This window comes from Hemicordylus capensis, chromosome 1 (assembly GCF_027244095.1).
Source record: "Hemicordylus capensis ecotype Gifberg chromosome 1, rHemCap1.1.pri, whole genome shotgun sequence".
NCBI lineage: Eukaryota > Metazoa > Chordata > Lepidosauria > Squamata > Cordylidae > Hemicordylus > Hemicordylus capensis.
Window position 1 is genome coordinate 242664330 of NC_069657.1, and position 20020 is coordinate 242684349.

General features: G+C 43.5%; 1 protein-coding gene across 3 annotated transcripts; it reads right to left on the reverse strand.

The window, feature by feature from the left end:
• Nucleotides 1-217: 217 nt before the first annotated feature.
• On the reverse strand, nt 218-10777 carry MLNR (motilin receptor). 3 transcript variants are annotated; one of them, XM_053303823.1, is made up of 4 exons: nt 10738-10777; nt 6954-7167; nt 2437-3469; nt 218-2067 (listed from the first exon to the last, which is right to left on the reverse strand). In XM_053303823.1, the coding sequence occupies exons 3-4, from the start codon at nt 3266-3268 to the stop codon at nt 1772-1774; spliced, it is 1128 nt and encodes a 375-aa protein (XP_053159798.1). In that variant the 5' UTR covers nt 3269-3469; nt 6954-7167; nt 10738-10777; the 3' UTR covers nt 218-1771. The 3 variants fall into 3 exon arrangements, with proteins under 3 accessions (XP_053159798.1, XP_053159727.1, XP_053159641.1); XM_053303752.1 differs by lacking the exons at nt 6954-7167; nt 10738-10777 and adding an exon at nt 7973-8439; XM_053303666.1 differs by lacking the exon at nt 10738-10777 and having other exon boundaries at nt 6954-7436.
• Between the last annotated feature and the right edge of the window lie 9243 nt (nt 10778-20020).

The window sequence follows — 20020 nt, forward strand, 5'->3', positions numbered from 1 at the left end:
CCCCCCGCCACACACACACACCCTGCCCCTCACACTAAGAAGGGAAGAGAATTACCTTAATCCCTAAGTATTTTTGCCCCCCAAACCTTAATCCATAAGTATTTTGCCCACAACAAAATAACTGTGCTTGTGGTTTAATTAGTGTTTCAGAAGGCAATCTTCACATACTTCGAACCCAATGATATATTTTGGTATGGAAGCAAGTTACTGTTCAACTAACTTTATTTTAAGATTAAATCAGAATCAACATAGAAAGCAACATTGACATACATAATGAATATTTTTCTATACCCAAGTATTTGAGAACCAATAGCATAATATGCCAGTATTAAATTTGGTTAGCGTACTCCATTTCCTGTGCATTTAAAAATTGCAGAGCTGTGTAGCAGTATATTTTAATGGCTAGGACATTGGACCTGAAACACTGGTGTTGTCAAATTACAGTCAAACAGATAAGCATAATACATGGAGGGAATTATGGATAAAACTATACAAAATGATACTTTATTTTGCCTTTATACCAATGTTCCATATCGTATTGAAATGCTGTAGTTTATCATATACAGTATCTAGATATTTAGAATATTGTCACCATTCTAATTTTAGGGTGTGTAGTAAGTCCCCTGAACAGTGGTAAATATGCCCTGGATCACTCTGTATATATTCAGACTAGTCATTTTGAAAATTACCAGTAGTTCTTAGCATAAGGCTTGCCACTAAAACTACATCCATATATATGTTTCATGCTGAAGTTTCCACATGTAACAGTCTAGAAAGAGGGCATTGCTGGCAAAAATAAGCAGCCAGTTCACTGTACTCTTAAAAAACACTCCTCTCATTACAACTGAAACTTACTCCACTTGTACGTATGTTTTCAGCTTCCAGATTGTTTCCTGAACTAAGAGCAATTTGGGTTAAACCTTTCCCCCCCTTGATTTGCCTTCTGTCACTGAATGGTACTCAAATCATTACAACATTTACACTACCCAATTTCTGAGGCAAATTAGAATAAACGATTGCAGAAAATATAATTGAATTACATATTTATATAGTATAATCTTATGTTTTTATTTTAATGGTAGAATGTCTAACATAAAGTGTCCAAAGTGACACAAAATAAAAGCCAACTGAATAAAAAGAAATGAATGCTATAAAAATATTACATTGGTTTTAGTGGTAAAAAGATCACTGTAATATTCTTCTCCTCACTCCTGCATCAGGCCTCATAATTCTGTTCTTTATTTTGTCACATTTAAACCTGCTAGACCTAAACAAGTCAATATAAACACATTCATAAATTAAAGAAGAATAAATTAGCATGATGCATGTTGGTATCTGTTAACATAAATTCAAAGCACTAATGGTATAAAATAATATAATGTTCCACAAACATAAGACCTTGAGAAGACACTGAGCTGGTGCACATCCAATTCCTTTGCATACTACAGTTTTCCCCATCCCCTCCTTTCTTGGATTGTGGCAAGCATGCTAGTATGCTCTCCATTTGCCTGCAAACCAGGACTGGAAACTAGGGTCAAACTCTGGAATGGAATGTAAGGAAGAGCTGTCTGTCTCTGTCTGTCTGTCTGTCTTGTGCGTGAACTGGAGGTTCCCAAAAGTTCACTCATGTATCTCCAAATCATTTGGTGTTATACCTGAACCAGCCCACTGATAAAAGAATGTATAATGCCTGGAAGGCTAAACCTTAACTTACTTGAAAGCAGTCTGCTTATACATTTGCAGTGAAAACACTGTGGCCAATGAAGGTGATCTAATTATTAATACTAGCACTAGTCTCTCTGTAACTAGTGGTGTTTCTGGTCATTGTAGATGCCCTTTCTCCAGATCTGTGGGTCACTAGTAGTTTATAAGCTGCTGCCCTGTATTTCTTTGAGATGAGGTTGTAAAGAATTGGGTTGATACAAGCACTCAAGTAGAAAAGCTGCAATGCGAAAACATTGAAATATTGTGAGAAATGCATCATCCTGGAACTCCAAGCGTTGATGTATATGATCCTGCCGATGTGGAAGGGTAGCCAGCAAATTACAAAAGCCAGAACCAGCACAACTGCAAGGAAGGAGAAAAAAAGAAGTAGGAAAACAAATATAATAGATTGATTGTTGAATCCCAGGACAGTTGGCTTTGACAATTGTGGTGCTATTGGGGAAATCCATTTAAGGATTGTCCAGATATGAAAATGGTAGTTGGAGGCCTTAGCTGGATCTTGAGAGACCTGTGGGAACTAATGCTGTAGGATATACTTGTACACAAGGGTTTTATACATACATGGATAGCTCTATTCCATGGTAGTTCTATAAGGCTGGGGAGAATCTATGGAGAAGGCATGAATTGGTTGAAGAGTTTCTTTGGCTATAGGGCGGTTTTTACCTGGTGTCCCCCCTCATAGTTTGTCCAGATGATAACTTGTTTACTCACCTAGCATGCGCACAGTCTGCTGGTGGCCCTGGTATGATGCCACACCAAGGTGTGTCTTGTTGCCATACAGAAGCTCCCTAGCAATTAAGCCATAGAGGAGGTAGAGGCAGAGGCAGGGCAGCACAAAGTAGCTTGTCGTGACCAAGAGCATAGTACCCAACAGCCCTGACTCCTTGGCGTGCACTGTGGGGCCACACTCATGGCTGAAGTCATCATCACTGGAGGTGTTGTCAGCCGGCTGAACATTCACAAGGAAGAAGAAAGGTGCAGCCGAGAGCAGTGCCACAGTCCAGAGTACCACTAACAGTACTTTTACTCTTCGTCGTGTCACCAGGACTTTGGCGCGAAGTGGAAAGCAAATGGCAAGGTAGCGTTCAACTGTCAGAGCTGTCAGGTGCAGGATAGAGCAATAAGCACATGCCTCACCTGACCAGTGCCACACACGGCACAGCATTGTGCCCAGAACCCATGGCCGGGAGCGCCACAGACGGTACAAGTCAAGCGGTAGTCCAAGAATTAGCAACAGCAGGTCAGCAACAGCCAGGCTTCCTAGGTAGAGGCTCGTGGTATTGCGTAGTGATCGGGAACAACCTGTCACCACCACAGTCAGAATGTTGCCTGCCACACCGAGTAGCAGCAATGCCGAACACACGACTGTCACTGGGATGAGGGCACGCATTGGCAGTAAAGGGCATAGGTACTTGTTGCAGGGTGGAAGTGCCCATGTCTCTATATCCTGTTGTGGACTGCTGATATTAGCACAGCCCATGCTAAAGACAGCAATACAGCCAACCGATGTGCTGCTGTTACAGAACTTCCAGAGAAATAACATGCATGACAAAATGCCTGGGTTTTTTTCACAAGTTCATAGTGGCTCTGTTGGTCTCTCAGGTTCTACTGATGCTTATTCAAGCTGTGAAAAACTGGGTGTAGCTTATATTTTAAAGCCAATTAACTCCCTGGGCGGGGAAATAGTATCTACGTTCGAACTGCAGATTGCTGGATACTCTCAGCCACTTAAAAACACTTCCTCCTATGTGAGCAAATGGGAAATAATAGCTTTCCTTCCTGCATATACTTTCACATCTTAGCAACAGACAGGGCTGTTTTGAAGTAAGTAGCTGGAGCATTTTCAATTCATTTAATATTATCTGATGTGAATCTTGTTTGCCAACCTTTAGTATGATTAACCTGTGGTTTCTCCCAGAGAGTCTAAGCAAAATTAATTAATAATGACAAGATTCCTTCTGGACTTCTGAATGCACAAGAAATAGTTACATACTGTCCCATCTGTTCAATTGTGCTCTCTCATTTATACATTTTATAAATGGTGTTGCTTGAAAGTCCAAAAGAAGCAAGCCTAATTGTCTTAAAAAATTTGAAGGTATATGCAGAGCTCCTTTTGATCCCTCTAGAGATGTAAGGACTGGAAAAAACTGGGGGGCAAGGGCATTTTTCTCCCAAACCCACCCCATGACCAAAAAAAAAAAAGCTTTTCTCAAGTGTTCCCAATTTCCCCCTCCCCCAGCCCTTCACATCTCTAACCCTCACATATGTCTAATGGCATGCATATATAAAACACATACACATATATATGAAGCCTGACTCCAAAGGCTCTAGGCGATTCACAAAAACCAAAACCAAAATAAAACAAACTATTAAGAACAACAGTCTAAAAATTTAAAACATTCAGAGATTTTTAAAGCCTGGCTGAAAAAAGGTGTCTTAATGACTCTTTTGAAGGCTGGCAAAGACATTAAGCCATGAATATCCATAGGGAGCGCATTCTACAGCCCAGGAGCGACCAGAGAGAAGGCCTGCTCCCGAGTCACTGCCAGATGAGCTGGTGGTATATGGAGATGGACCTCTCTTGATTATCTCAATGTGTGGTTTAAAGCCGTTTAGAGCTTTAAAGGTGATCACCAGCACTTTGTATTTTGCCCGGAAACCTATTGGTAGCCATTGCAATTGTTGTAAAACAGGCATAATATGGTCTCTCCAAGACACCCTGGAAACCTATCTAGCCACTGCATTTTGAACCAACTGAAGTTTCCGAACCACATACAAAGGCAGCCCCACGTAGAGCGCATTGCAGTAGTCAAGCCTAGAGGTTACCAGAGAGTGTACCACAGTTCTGAGATCAACATCTTCAAGGAACAGATGCAGTTGTTGTATCAACCGAAATTGATACATATTGGTAGAGGTCATAGCCTCTATCTGAGGAACCAGAGTGAGGCCTGGGTCCAGAAGCACTCCCAAGTTACGTACCTGTTCCTTTGGGGGAAATGCAACCCCATCCAGAACAGGAAGATCTATCACGTCCCTTGAAGCATGACTCCTTACCATGAGTACCTCCGTCTTGCTTGGATTCAGCTTCAATTTATTATTTCCCATCCAGTCCATTACTGCCTGCAGGGAGGCATTTAGTGGGGTTATGCCATTTCCTGATGATGATGTCATGGAGAAATAGATTTGGGTGTCATCAGCATATTGATAACACCCAGCTCCAAATCTCCTGATGATCTCACCTAGCATTTTCATGTAGATGTTAAAAAGCGTTGGAGTCAGGATGGAGCCCTGAGGGACACCATACAATAGCTCTTGTTTCAGAGAACCACCATCCCCGAACGACACCATCTGGATTCTACCAGAGAGATAGGAACGGAACCACTGCAAGGCAGTGTCACCTACTCCCAAATCTTCCAGACGATCCAGAAGGATATTATGGTTGATACGGTAGTATTGAAAGCTGCAGAAAAGGTCCAAAAGAACCAACAGAGTTACATTCTCTGTTCATTCCCTGGTAGAGATAATCCATCAGGCCGGCCAAGGCTGTCTCCACCCCATAGCCCACTCTAAAGCCAGTCTGAAATGGATATAGATAATCAATATCTTCCAAAATTGGCCAGAGTTGATCAGCCACCACCCTCTCAATTATCTTGCCCACTCAAGTAAGGTTGGAGACTGGCCTATACTTATCCATCACTGAGGGCTCTAGGGCAGGCTTCTTAAGCAAAGGTCACACAATTGCTTCCTTCAAACATGAAGGCATCCTGCCCTCCCTCAGCGAGGCATTTATTATGTCAACTAGGTCATCTCTAACAGCCTTTCTACTATAAGCCATGTTGGGCATAAGTCCAAAGGACAATTGGTAGGCCGAACACTTTCAAGGAGCTTGTCCGCATCCTCTCAGGAGTCACAAATTGAGACTAATCCATTTGAACTGAGCCAGAGGAGTTACTGGACACCTCTACAATTGACCCTGCCATAACTGTGGAGTAGAAGTCGGCTCGAATGTGAGAGATTTTATCTGCAAAAAAGTTTTTAAAATCCTCAGAGCAGGAGCATGAAAAATCTAGATCTAAGTTCAGAGAGGAGGGAACCTGGGTTAATTCCCTCACAACTCTGAACAACACTGGATGCCAACTTGCAGACGCAATACATGCAGAATAGAATTGCTTCTTTGCTGCATGTATTGCCACAGAATGAGCACACAAGTGGGCTTTGTGCCATGTCTTATCAGAATCAAGTCGTGTCTTCCGCCACTTATGCTCTAGTCTTCTCCCTTGACACTTCAGCTCCCGTAGCTGTTCGGTATACCATTAAGCCAACTGTGAAGCAGAACGGAGAAGGTGCTTAGGGGCAATAGTGTAAGCTACCTATTCCAGGTCTCCACCAGGGCATCAACAGAATCACCAGCAGAACCAAGTCTAAAATGCCTCCAAGGCCTCCCGGAATCCTATAGGATCCAACAGTCTCCTTGGCAGACTATCCTAATAGGTCCTGCACCCCTGAAGAGGTGGGTTGTGGCCACGAGACCAACATTAACCAGATGGTGGTCTGTCCATGATAATGGAGACACTCTAGATGTCTCCATGAACAGAACACCACCCTGATCTGAGCAAAAGACCAAATTGAGAGTATCACCAGCAGTGTGGGTTGGCCCTGTGACAATTGGGATAGGCCCAGAGTTGTCATGGCCGCTGTGAACTCCTGAGCTACACCAGACAAGCCAGCCCCGAAGTGAACATTGAAGTCACCCAACACAAAAAACCTGGGCGACTTCAACCCTGACTCCTTTGCTCTTGTCTCTTTCATTTCTTTTGAAGAAGTTCATATGTATCCAAGCATGTGTTCTCAGTTATTTACAACCAGTAGGTGAGGCCCACCATTTTGTGTAGATTACACCAACAGGAAAGCTCAAGAAATGAAATAACTCTCATAGAATCTTTTTCTTTGGCTGGTTCAGATGATACTGATTGCCCGGCCTGCAAAAATGCATGAGGCATACATGGGTGCACATCTTGCCCCTGACATGCCATCCTGCCACTGCACACTTTTTCTCACCACATGCTATTTTTAAGTATACTGGAGGTGGGGAGATGGGCACAAACAAACTGCTCCCCACATAATTTTGGCAGGCCAGTATAATCTAAACTGGCCCAGTATTTTCACATTTTTGGATGGGATTCAGCATCACATTCCTACGTAACCTCTGCTGTAGAATGTAGACTTACCTGAGGCTATGAACTAGTCTTGCAGAAACCTCTATGGTAGGAAACAGAAAAATGCGGCTCTGTTCACTAGTCTGTTCACTAGCTGCTTAAAAGGCTTTGACTGGACCTTAAACCCGCTTGCTTTTGCTTGCTTTCCCTCAAATCTCTTGGTCTTCTAATCTTTTTGCCTGTTCTCTGCATATTTGCCTCTTCTTTTCCCTGATCCAGTTATGCCCTATGCAATATTGTTGCCCAGGCAAAATCATTTTGCATAGTTTACACTTATAGGAACATTCAGTAAATTAAATATCTGTCATAGAATTTTTTATTAATGTGCTTGCAAAAGGAAAGTAAAATAACCATTTCAAAGATTGGAATATCTGGGCTTGTCTCAGAGCGTTATTTGATGATTGTTTTTTTTTTAAAAAAGGTGCTGGTTTAAGACCAGAGTGTGACACTGAACAGTCAAATTGCATCCACACGTGCTCAGACACAATTTCCTTCCTGACACTGCCCAAAGGCTCTTGGGAACAGAGAACGTCTTGTTCCCAGCAAGATGCAGCCGGGCAAACAGAGAGCCTGGCTGCTGGATACAAACAGCGCCACTCTGGGGTGGTGGAGGAGCAAGGGAGGGGGAGGTAAGACCTGCCTTCCTCTTTTTAAAGTGATCGCTCACACACACACCCCGCCAAAACTTCGGCTGGGGCAGCTCAAAGCATCTCCGAGCCTCGAAATAGAGGTGCCAAAACACTTTGAGCATATCCCTAGTTCAAGACCAGGTTCAGGAGACTAGTCTGGTGACAGCTCTGGGGTCAGGTGCAGGCAACGTATTGGGGATCAGCTGCAGACAACAGATCCAAGTGATAGCTGCGGGCAACAGGTCCAGGGTCCTTCCTTCTCTCTCTTTCCACCTCCCTGCTCACCCTTGTCACATGCTTCCTTCTTTTCCGTTCTTTCTCTCCTTTCACCCTTCCTTGTCCAGCCTATTGTGTCCTTCATTCTCTTTCACTTGCTCTCCTTTTATGTTCCCACCCCATTACCTCTTCCAGAAGTGCATGAGTCAGAGCCATTCTCACTCTCCTCCACTTGCACTCTGGGTTGTGAGAAGGCAGGCATGGAAAGATGAAATGTTTTGAGCTGGAGGAGTAGAGTGCTGGCCTAGAGCAACTCCATTCTGCTGACTTCAGTCCACTTCCTTCTGCTGCCTCTGTTTTTTTGCAAAGCATGGTGGTGAAGGAGGACTGTTTCAAAGTGGCCCTTTGCTGAGCAGCGAAGCACAACTTAGAGAAGAGCAGAGCTGTACCCATAGGCAGCAGAGGGAAGCTGGTGAGGCAGTGGGTGGCATTTTTCTGCCCTGGTGGCACTCTGAAAATCTACTGCTCTAGGTGGACACTTAACCTCATGGAAGAACAGCCCTATTTCAGATATCAGTTCAGGGTCAGGTCTGAAGCTGCAGATGACAGTTGAGTGCAACAAGTCCAGAGTAAGGTCAGACTGACAGGATTAGGTCCAGGTATGGATAACAAGTCCAAAATCAGATCCAGTATAACATTCTGGGGTCAGAACAGGTGACAGGTCTGAGGCTAGGTCCAAGGTTCATTATTGGCAATAGGTTGAGGCTCAGGTGAAGGTGAGAGTTTGTAGTGAGAGGTTCAGAGTTAGGTCATGGCAACAGATCCTGGGAAAAGCATAAGTGATAGGTCTGGGTGACAGATCAGCTGTCAGATCCTGTTAACTGCTCTGGGATTAAGATCAGGCAACAGGTCCAGGGTCAAGTCTGGGCAACAGGTCCATTTAACAGCTTCAGGAGATAAGTGCAGGATCAGGTTCAGGCAACAGATCTAAACTAAAGGTCTAAGATCAGCTTCAAGAGAGAGGTCTGAGTGAGAGCTGCAGGCATGCCAACCTCAGCTGAATACTTTTTCTGACTGAAGTTAAAAACAAGTCAAGCTTGCTTGTGATGTCTGAATTGACCAATCTTGGTTTATTCTGAACAACTTCCCTAAAATAAACTTAGATCCAAGGTTTGAAGTGGGTTTCAGTTCTAGGTTTATTTTAGGGAAATTGGTCAGAATTTACCAAGGTTGGTTGGTTAGTTTTGGCTGTCACAATCAGTTTTGTTTTGTTTTTAACTTGTCCAAACAAAAGTAAAATTATTCTGAGACTGATGAGAACATAAGAACAGCCCCGCTGGATCAGCGCAAGGCCCATCTAGTCCAACATCCTGTTTAACATAGTGGCCTACCAGATACCTTAAAGAAGCTCACAGGCAGGGGACTTGCACCTCTCCTGCAGTTGTTCCCCTGCAACTGGTGTTTAGCGGCATCTCACCTCTGAGGCTGGAGGATGTGGGTAAGGAAGAGGGGAGCATCTGTTCCCGAGGGCAGGAATGTTGTGCAGAACCAAGAGATTTAATCATGGCATCTAAACATCTGAACCAGCCTATTGCAATGTTTTGGCAGGAAGACTAGTGATTGGTCCAGTTGCTTGTGTGTTCTTAAGCTGTGATCAGTGTCTTGGGCCTCAAGAGCAGCTTCTACTGAAAGTGTGACAAATGATACTAAAATATTTAACAACTGTTCTAGGTGATTTATAACCCTGGAACCTACCAGAATGCAGGCAAATTTTATTTAATTTAGGCCTATAATAAAATTACAGTGTGTTAAAATTAGTTGTGTTTCCTTTCTTTCTGAAAGGAGATCTATTTCCTGCTGTAAAATAAGGTTAACAAGCCTAATTATTTACCAATTTTCAGGAAGCTATTGGTATAATAGATTGGAAGATGACTTATAACTTGATTATATGTTTTTGTAATGCGACTTCTTTATACTAATTTTTCACACAGTGGAAGTTAGAAGTATGATACATTCTAAGCTGTTTCATCAACAAATGGTAGTGAATGAGATGGACTTGAGCAGCTTCCTTTGGCTATAGTTCCCTAGGCAACATTAGGATATATTAAGGCCTTGAGGCAAACATGGAAAAGTGCTTAGAAAGTGAGTTTTGTGATAAATATGACCCGAAAACAATGTAATCTCTGGGCAGAAAACACCTTTTAAAATGGTGGCACTCATATTTAGCAAGGAGAGAGCAATCAGCCCAACTGTGCCTCCTTTCTGCCTGGAAGAAAATCTGAATCCAGGTGTAAAGTTGGGCTAAAGAGCCTAATTAGTTGGTCCCCAAATTAGTGGATTCACTAATCAAACAGACCGATATCTGTCATAAACTGTGATTATCTTAATAATGAAAGTCCTGAGCATCACCTCATTCCTGTATGGGTAAGTAAAATACGGTGGATCAGAAGGCAGAGCCTCTAGTTGATACTCTGTAGGAAAGGTGATAGCTGCCAAAAAAATCGGTACCCCTGCTACCTTGGCAAAGAGGCGTGGTGATTTTGACGTGGTGATTCTCTTTATTTAGCAGGGGGAGAGTAACTGGCCCTAAGACTTCCAGTGTCTGTTGCTGGTGTCTGTCTTATGTTTCTTTTTAGATTGTGAGCCCTTTGGGGACAGGGAGGCATCTTATTTATTTACTAGTATTTTTAAGCCCGTTATGATAATGGGCGCTAGCTTTCTATCCCGTCTTTTCTGTCTCTCTCTCTCTCTCTTTCTGTCTCTTCCCCCCCCCTTGTCCCCTCTCTCTTTTTGTTTTTTGTTTTGTTGTTGTCTCTGTTTTTGTTCTTCCTTATTTTGCTTTTACTTTTTTGGGGTGTGTGTGGATGAATAACGGCCAAAATGGCCCATGAGAAGGTGGCCGCCCCCGCCTATCGCCCTCCCGCGCACCCAGCTGCCGGAGCCCACCTTACCCGCTCCAGCCCGAAGGAGAAGAGAGGAACTCGGAAACAGAGCTATTCTCTGTGTTAAGCTGCTGCCTATACTGTCGCAATGGACGCAATAGGCGTCCTTTGCGTCCATAGCGGCAGTTTGAGCAGTGACTTAGCACAGAGAGGAGCTCTGCTCGTGAGCTCCTCTCTTTTCCCTCGGGCTGGAGCGGGTAAGGTGGTCTTCGACAGATGGGAGGGCGATAGGCGGGGGCGGCGACCTTCTCATGGGCCATTTTGGCCCTTAATCTTTTTTGGGGGGGAGCGGGGAAGGTGATTTTGGGCAGCTGGGAGGGCGGGTGAGCAGGCGGTGGCAGCGGCTGTGAGCGGGCAGGGGCCTCGTTGGCGGCTTCGCCGCCACCTCGCCCAGCTTCATTTTGGGCAGCTGGGAGGGCGGGTGAGCAGGCGGCGGCGACGGCTGTGAGCGGGCGGGGGCCTCGTTGGCGGCTTCGCCGCCACCTCGCCCAGCTTCCCTGTCCCCCGTCTCGGTCTTCCCCCGCCGCCATTGCCCTCGCCTTTTTCAGGGCGGCCGCTTCTGGTTGTCTCGGCCTCCTCTCGCCGTGCCGCAGCTCATGGCCGAGGCGGCGGCTCTGCCGCTGCCTCGGCCACTTTCCCCCGCCGCCACACACCGGCTAATGGCCGCCCGTGGCTGTGGGACACTGGTGTCTGAGGTTCTGTGTCCCTTGGGCTCTTCTGGGCCTGCGCTTCGCGCAGGCCCAGAACAGCCCAGGGAGGCAGGGACGCAGATCCCCAACGTTCCAAAGCCACGGCCACTCACTTAGCCTTTTATTATATAGGATTATTTCTCTGTGTAAACCACCCTGAGCCATTTTTGGAAGGGCAGTATAGAAATTGAATGAATGAATGAATGTAATGAAATAAATAATAAAAGGCATGGCTCAAAAGGAGCCCCTATGACCCCGCTAAGGACCCAGTTCAGGTTCTAAGTAGGAAACTTATGCATACTCGAATTCCCCTCAAGAACCAACTCAATATAAGACAGCTTCCTATATTCCTATCTAGAATATAGCAATATATTCTATTGCTATAGAATATCTAGCAATAGATCAGGCCTGCTCAACTTCGGCCCTCCTGCAGATGTTGGCCTACAATTCCCATAATCCCTGGCTATTGGCTGCTGTGGCTGAGAATTATGGGAGTTGTAGTCCAAAAACAGCTGGGGGGCCTAAGTTGAGCAGGCCTGCAATACATCCTTTGCCTTGGAATCTCAGGACACTATTAAGTGTTTCTACTGTCTCTTGAGATGCATGCACTCAGCACCTTATTGGAGGCCTGCCTGGAGGAATATTACAAGGTCTGCAGGAGGCATGTCAGCTACATGACTATGTTTTGGCTCAAACAGGGGAAATTAGCATCAAATGGTGCAGACCTGTCAAAAGTTCAACTCAGCCTTGAAGACTCATCAGACTAGCATTCCTTTCTCTTTTGTTGCTTTTGCAACTCTAAGATAGGGCACTTCTGCAGTTCTCCTGCTGGTGCTCTAATGCAATCAGCGAGGGGCATCTCCTCTGGCTTGCTACAGGTCTTTGCAAATGCACCTGAGAAGTGCCTTTTAGGAAAGCGCCTTGCCAGAATGACCTTTTGCCAGGAATGCAGCCAGCATTTCTCTTCCAAGCCAAATATATATAGAGAAAATGGCTGAGGCTTGGGTTTAGGAGGTACACTGAAGCACTCCAAAATGGTAAAGCAAGTGGGTCTGGTAACAGGAACTACAAGGTGTCTTGAATATCCATAAATATCCATAACTGGATTCCCAGTCCGACAACAATGGCTCATTGTCAAGAACTACAACAATGGCTTATGATTTGACCCTAGGAGAGAGAATCTGCCTTACCTCTGAGAATTTCACAACACCTCAGCTCCTCTCACCTAAAATAAATTTCCCTCTTTCCCCATTTTCCTTACTCCGTCCCTCTTCCTGTCTTCAACTGTCCTCTTCTCTAAATTTCAGCTTCTTTGGTAACCACTGCCTAACCCTATAATTCAGGTGCTAGACACAGGTTGCCAGGCATGGTAGAAGCAAGTCAGGTTTCAGCTATAAAAATTACAACTCAGAAGAGAACACTGGTGATATCTCTGGACAGAACAAACAAAAGTGCTTAAAGGATGAATATGCAGAAGTGTGCAATTATCAGTTTCTAATGACAAGAGTTTAAAAATATCAATGCATAAGCACAGGTTGGAGTTCTGTTAGTATTGCATACCACATCTTCTGTGTGATTGTTGCAAATCCAGGTTTAACCATACAGATCTTGCCACTGTCATATCCTGTTTGAACCTCTCTGTTAGTTTATCTGTACTGTTAAATATCTTTACAAAGATAAGCCACGTCAGCATTCTGTGTTGCTGAGTGGATTTTTATGAAAAAAACTGGTATAGCACACTATCAGCCTGGAGCTATGCTCAATGAAAAAACTGGTATAGCACACTATCAGCCTGGAGCTGCTCAGCTTTGCCCCCCCAGCTGTTTTTGGACTACAGTTCCCATAATCCCCATGCACAGTGGCCAATAGCCAGGGATTATGGGAGTTGTAGGCCAACATCTGCAGGAGGACCGAAGTTGAGCAGCCCTGGTCTAACAGCTGAATGAAAGACAGAAATTCAATAGGAAAAATTTCCCCAACATTTGGAGACTGGAACTGCACCTGCTGAAGTTCTGAAGTACAGGCAGAATAACAGGTGCTGTTTCCATTCTTATATATGAAAGCTGCATCTATTGAATGTCTGTCTGTAAGTCCTGGACCCTATGGCCCTTAGAAGGAACTCAGCAGCTGACTCTCCTTATTGGAGAGTGGTAAAATGACTAAATGTAAAGAAGACTAAATTAATGATAGCAGGTTCAGCAACCAGCCTTAGAATTGATAACGAAGACATTGAAGTGGTGGATACCTTCTGCCTTTTAGGATCGACCATCAACAGACCAGGATCCAGCAGTCAAGAAATACGCCACAGACTAGCACTTGGTAGGGTTGCAATGAAGGCCTTGGAAAGGATAGTTAGATGCCGTGACATGTCTATACCTACAAAGATTAGAATCATTTGGACAATGGTGTTTCCTGTGACACTCTATGGATGTGAAAGCTGGACTTTGAAGAAGCAAGATAGAAAAAGTATTGACGCTTTTGAACTTTGGTGCTGGAGAAGACTTTTGAGGAGACCATGGACAGCCAGGAAAACAAACAAATGGATCATAGAACAAATCAATCCAGAATTTTCACTTGAGGCACAAATGACCAGGCTCAAACTATCATCCTTTGGACACATTATGTGAAGACCCAGTTCCCTTGAGAAGTCCATAATGCTGGGGAAAGTTGAAGGCAAGAGAAGAAGAGGACGACCAGCAGCAAGGTAGATGGACTCAATTACAACAGCAATGAATGCACCACTGAGAGACCTTAAAGGCCAAGTTGAAGGCAGATCATCCTGGAGAGAATCTATCTGTGTGGTCGCTAAGAGTCGACACTGACTTGATGGCACTTAATCAATCAATTAAAACCCAAATAGCAGCACTGAGGCCTAGCACAGTTTTGAGGTAAAATGAAATAAAATGAAGGAGAAGGCCACTGTCAGACACATCCTTTATACTTTTATTTTCAAGACATTTCTTACCTGGTAAAGCAGGGGTGGGAATGAGCCAGATTTCACCAGCCCTGACAGAAGGCCTTCTCAGCTGTTAAGATTAAGGACAAAAAGAATAGGGGGCACTGATCAGCCAATTTACTCCCCCTCCTTTCTTCACAGAGTTGCTCCCTTTTTTAATGTGAGAAAAATCAAATAAAAACATGTATAAAAACAACTATACTGAGAGATAACAAACACTTTATAAGTTAGTAGCACTAACCTTTAAATGGTCCTGACACACAAACATGGATTCCTCTCTGAATACCTTTTCTCTTCTTGGAGCACTTACCCATGCTTTCCGTCAGTCACTTCTTTTCCTTCGGTACTTTTCATTGTGCAGTAGTACTGATGTGAATTCAGTTCGTCCCTGGGTCCGCCTTTTAGCCAATCAAACAGACTCAGTGGGAATCAATTAGAGGTATTTAATTGCTACTGCAGATAGCAAGGTAATTCAATGGGCTATCACTCTACATTGAATACAAATTGGTTATAGGTGCATCTTACATTTATACAAACAATCTGAATGATGCTGACACCCCAGACATAGCATACGTGGCAACAAAATGGTGGACTAAGTATCTAGTACGCATGCGAATGATTCATTGTTCATCTGGTGATCACTCCTTATTTGGTTACATCCTGTTTTCTAAACTGTCCTGTGAGAACCAAGTTTCTTTAGATACATTTTAGTGGAGAGAGATAATGACGTTGATCATGAGAGGCCTTGATGGCTCTGAGCCGAGCTGGGCTGGGCTGGGGTTACTTTAAGTTAGAATTAGGTTTTCTAAGTAAAGTGGAGTTGCTTTGGTTTTCATTATCTCTCATTGCTGAGTTGCTTTGGTTTTCATTATCTCTATAATCTTCAGCCCAAGCAAGGGGGGAAATCTTACAGCCGAAGAAGGGCTACCCAACAGCCGAAGAAGGGCTGCCCAAGAGGGGCAATCTTAAGCTTACTGCCCAAGAGAAGGGGCAACTTAAGCCAAAAGCCCAAGGGAGGGGCGACTTTGAGTCAAAATTAAATGGCCCAAGCACGAGCAAATGAGGGGGGGACTATGGGGAGTAGAAATAGCAAGTACCTTTAGGATGCGTGTTGAAAAATTGGGTGATTCTCACGAGAAGGGGAGATGCCCTCAGAATGAAAGTTTAAAAACGCCTCTGTGCTCTAAGACAAGGGGTCTGAAGAAAGTATTAAAGAAGAAAGTAATGATTGTCTTTTGCAAAAATCATGTCTCTGTGTTCTGTTTCCAAGCTGTTTCCAAGCTTTGCCCTTGAAGTTACAAACAGTCTAAATTCTAGCTGCTACCGTCATGTTGGCAGGAAGCCAAAAGATAACACTGTTCTTGCTGCTAAAAGTTTCTCTGAACAAAAGGCTGAAAGAATGTGTATATTGAAGTTTGTGCAAGGTATTGCAGGGGGAAAAAAAACAAGAAAGAAAAGGGGGGGAAAAACCAGGAAACATGAAAGGATTTGGGTTGGAAGGTTGTTAAACAAAAAGAAAATTGATTGAAAGGAACCAGTAAGTTGGAAAATATAAGTTGTGGAGAGGTAATGTGGAAGTAATGTGGATTGTTTCTTAAGATGACTGTGATAAGTTTGTTCTATTTAAGCTACTTTCTTAACTGAGTTTATGGCTAACATATTGGAAATGTTATAAAATTCTTTGTAAAAATTCTTTTGTTTAGTCCCTTGTTCTGCGAAATACACAGACAAGCCTGTGTGTGTGTGTGTGTGTGTGTGTGTGTGTGTGTGTGCGTGCATGTTTCTGAGTGGGAGCCCAAAGCTCTGGTTCTGTGTAGGAATTTAATCCTGCATCAATCTTATAGCTCATCTCTGTGAAGATGAGGTTTCAGTTGTAATTATTCTGTTTATTCTCTTGTATTTGAGAATGTATTTATTCTAGTGACATGTTGTTTTTTGTTGTTTTTCTGTAAACTGTTCCAGACCAAACTTGCTCTGACATTGAATTCCAAAATTCACAGTTGTTATATTAATTGAACATAAAATTGGTCATGGCCTGAGCAACAAAGGGCAACTTCCAGCAGTTCCAGCTGGCCAACTGGAGGGCTGAATCTTCCCACCTCTGCAAAAGTGCTGCTTATGGCTGGACGGAAGATTTGAAGAAATGAGAAATTTTGGTTATCACTCCTGCAAGTGGCAAGGAGTTCCAAAGTACCGGGTTGCAATTCACCTTATAAACTTCCCAGCTAAAGGGGATTAGTCTGGGGCAATAGATGGCTGACTCCCTCACACATGACCAAATATCATTTGACTTTGGTGGGGAATCCTGGGGTTTCCACGGCTACTACTTTTGTTCTTAATCCAGCTACTTACTTCCTTTTGAGCCTACAGAAGACCAAGAACATGACTGCTTGCAAGCTGTGGACTGCATCTATGCCAAGCCATCCTGATCTTAAAGATGAACCTCTCCAAAATGCAGACATTGATCTGTACACAGATGGAGGCAGCTTCATGTAAGATGAACAACGTAAGCTGGCTATGGAGTAGTGACTGACTATGAAGTTCTGGTGGTAAAATCTCTTTCTCCAGGAATCTCAGCACAGCTTGCAGAGCTCATCACCTTCAAGGTAATTTTTACACAACACATGGGGCCACATGGAAAGAAAGAAGATTTTAACAGTGGGAAACAAGGAAGTAAAATATGGGACACAGATATCAGAACTCTAGACTGCTGTTACACTACTAGAAGAGGTTGCAGTCATCCATAGCAGAGGTCACCAGAGGGAAATGACCCAGTGACAAAGGGTAATTGGATGGCAGATGCTGCAGTTAAAACCGCTGCTCCTTCTATTCCTGTTTCCAAGCATCTTTGATTCCTGTGCTAACTATCTTGGCACAACCCGCCCCCCCCCCCAACATATTCAGAAAAAGGACATTGACTTTGCACCACAGCAGGGGGCGCATTTAGAAGAGGATGGCTGGTAAAGAACAGCAGATGGATGTGGAATTCTTGCAGAACCAATCCTTTGGTTTTTCCTAGTCAATACAAAGACACTTTTGTGCCTCTTGGATGTACCCTTTTGCAGAACATGTGGCAACAGCCTGTGTAATTTGTGTAGTAAACAATCCTACTTTACCAAGGTATAGTAGTATCTCACTGGACATACCAAGTCAGGTAATGCCCAAGCTGTGGGTAAACAGAGGGCAGGGATTGACTGTGGGCTATCTTTTTCCTTGTCTCGAGAGGTTGTTTTCGCTTTACAGAAATGTCAAACCCAAACTTGTATCCATCAGTGACTTGTTAATTATGAGGCGAAAGATGGAGAACTGGGACACCACAACTATCTACACGTTACTGATGATGAAGTCAGTTATACTGGATGGAGATTGATTGCCCTGACAAAGACCTGTAAGTATGATTGTCAGCCAACGTAGTGCAGTGGTTAGAGTGCTGGACTAGGACCGGGAAAACCCGAGTCCAAATCCTCATTCAGCCATGATACTTGCTAGGTGACACAGAGCCTTCCACTCAAATGATATGGCCTGCCTCACAGGGTTGTTGTAAGGAGGAAGAACAGGATACAGAAGAGAATGTGAGATGCCACATGGAAACTGGACTTTGTTAGCAATGACTATGCTTGACCTGAAAGGCTTTAATGCCTCCTCAAAACCCCAAACTCACGGGGGGGGGGGGGTGAAAAATGTGAATGCCTTTTTCCTTTTGACTTTATTGCTTTGCTTTTGCCCAGGATTGCTGTTTTGTTCTCGTGATCAGAAACCAGCCTACAACACAAGCCACCAAGCCTTAAATGAAGACATCATCCCCTGTTCTGGTCTTCGGGGAAGAGGGGCCCAGGGCAAGCAGGGAAACAAAAATATAAATTGGAAAAAAAGGGAAAAAAATGCCAAAAGACCAAATTGAAAATAGCCTCAGGTTTTATCCATCCTTTGTATTATTTGCCTTGAAAACTTGATTTTCCTTTTGTGCTGATGGTTAGCACCCAGAGACTTAGTCTCAGGATGCTGTCCCTACATGGGTGTGTGTGTGTGTGAAGGGAATTGGCAACTCACTTGCCTGTCTTTCTCTCAAGTAAACAGGTTTGCAACCAACAGTGCCTTGAATTGTCTTTCCAAGAAGGATTGGTCCTCCCCAGATCGAAGGAATACCTGGATCCATCGCCAGAATGTGATTTCAAGGGAGTCTCCATCAACAGTGACCCAGGGAAACTAACCATCAGCAGCAGCAGCTACCAGAGGGCAGTCCCTATCTGCATTTCCAGTCCAACCCAATGGTGACAGAACGTTCATCTGCTACCCTGTCCTGTGTTCAAAGAAGAGGGCCTAATGCACAGTTCATCTTCCTGCTCCTAAGTGCTGTAGGAGAGGAATAGACAACAAACAAGCAAGCCAATTTGTTCACTTTTCTCTGGAGTCATACATGCAACAGCATTTCCCTAAGCTGTGAAGCCCTGGAACCATCCTACCTGGGTAAGATACCTTGCCAAGGACACTATTTCAGATTACCCACAAGGGGAGGGAGTCAAGGGTCCCAAACACATGAACATTCGAGCTTGTCTGTGGACACTAGCCAAACAAGCCAAAACAACACGGATCAGAGAACATCCAGGATAGCCAAAATCCTGCAACGTTGTACAACAGCATTTGGTTCTCAACTGAAGGACTAAAATGTTTTTCTTACCAAGGACTTTTAGATTTTGAATTTTAAAGCTCTCCATGGCTTTCTTTTTGGCCATGACAGACTTTAGAGGACACTAAGGGGGGTGGGAGTTGATGATTTACACCACTTTCTTATATTACTTTCTTGTAATGACTATGTGCTATCATTATGTTGAAAATCCTGCTATCTCTTGTGCTGTAATGACATAGACCTCACGTTTCACTTACATATTGTGCCAATCATCTAATTGTTTTCAACCAAAGCATTTACCTGAAAGTCTGCACCTATCTCCAAGTTACTGGTCCCTTTTGTGCTCTAAGACATTAAGCCATCCCAAGCTTTACCTGCTAATTTTATAGACACTTGTATTTAATCAATGTGATTGTACATGACTTGTCATTGCTATCGCTTTCCACAAGCTGATAACCCCTTAATTGCCAGAAGCACCTGGTTCCACATTGCTAGACTGTTATTGATACTTATTTGGGATAAAGATGGGTTAAAACAATGTTGCTTGCTATAAGTTGTATGATCTTTATATGTACACCTTACTGTTATGTATAAAACTTTTTTCTATATCAAATCATGCCAGATATGGGTGGTTAAGGATATGTGTGGGTGATGTACAGAATTATAATAATTATGTTTGTAGCTCTAGGATGTTGTATGCAATGTATCTAGTTTTATTGCCATATGTACAGCCCATTCAGCACCTACTATTTCTGTAATGTTTAAGGCATCCCAAAACCACATATGTCCCAAATCCTTTAGCTACACAAAACACAGAACTATATTTCCTTTTATATTTCCAAGATTAGAAGTTTATGTGTTAGAAAAGAACTATTATTAATATTTCCAACAGTTAGAACTTTCATTTAACTAAAATGGAAAGCCTATTGATTTATGGGCAAGGAAGGTGATTCTAGTTATAGCATGTATTTCCTTTTATTGTTAATCACATGTTGCTGCTTATAATGTATTCCAGCTTTA

Bases quoted from the DNA above. Each gene is read 5' to 3' on its own strand.
- MLNR (XM_053303823.1), bottom strand. From the start codon at position 3,268: ATGTTATTTCTCTGGAAGTTCTGTAACAGCAGCACATCGGTTGGCTGT. The intron at 2,068-2,436 runs GTGAGTAAACAA...CCTTCCTTGCAG, and splicing joins GCAGACTGTGCGCATGCTAG to TTGTGCTGGTTCTGGCTTTT.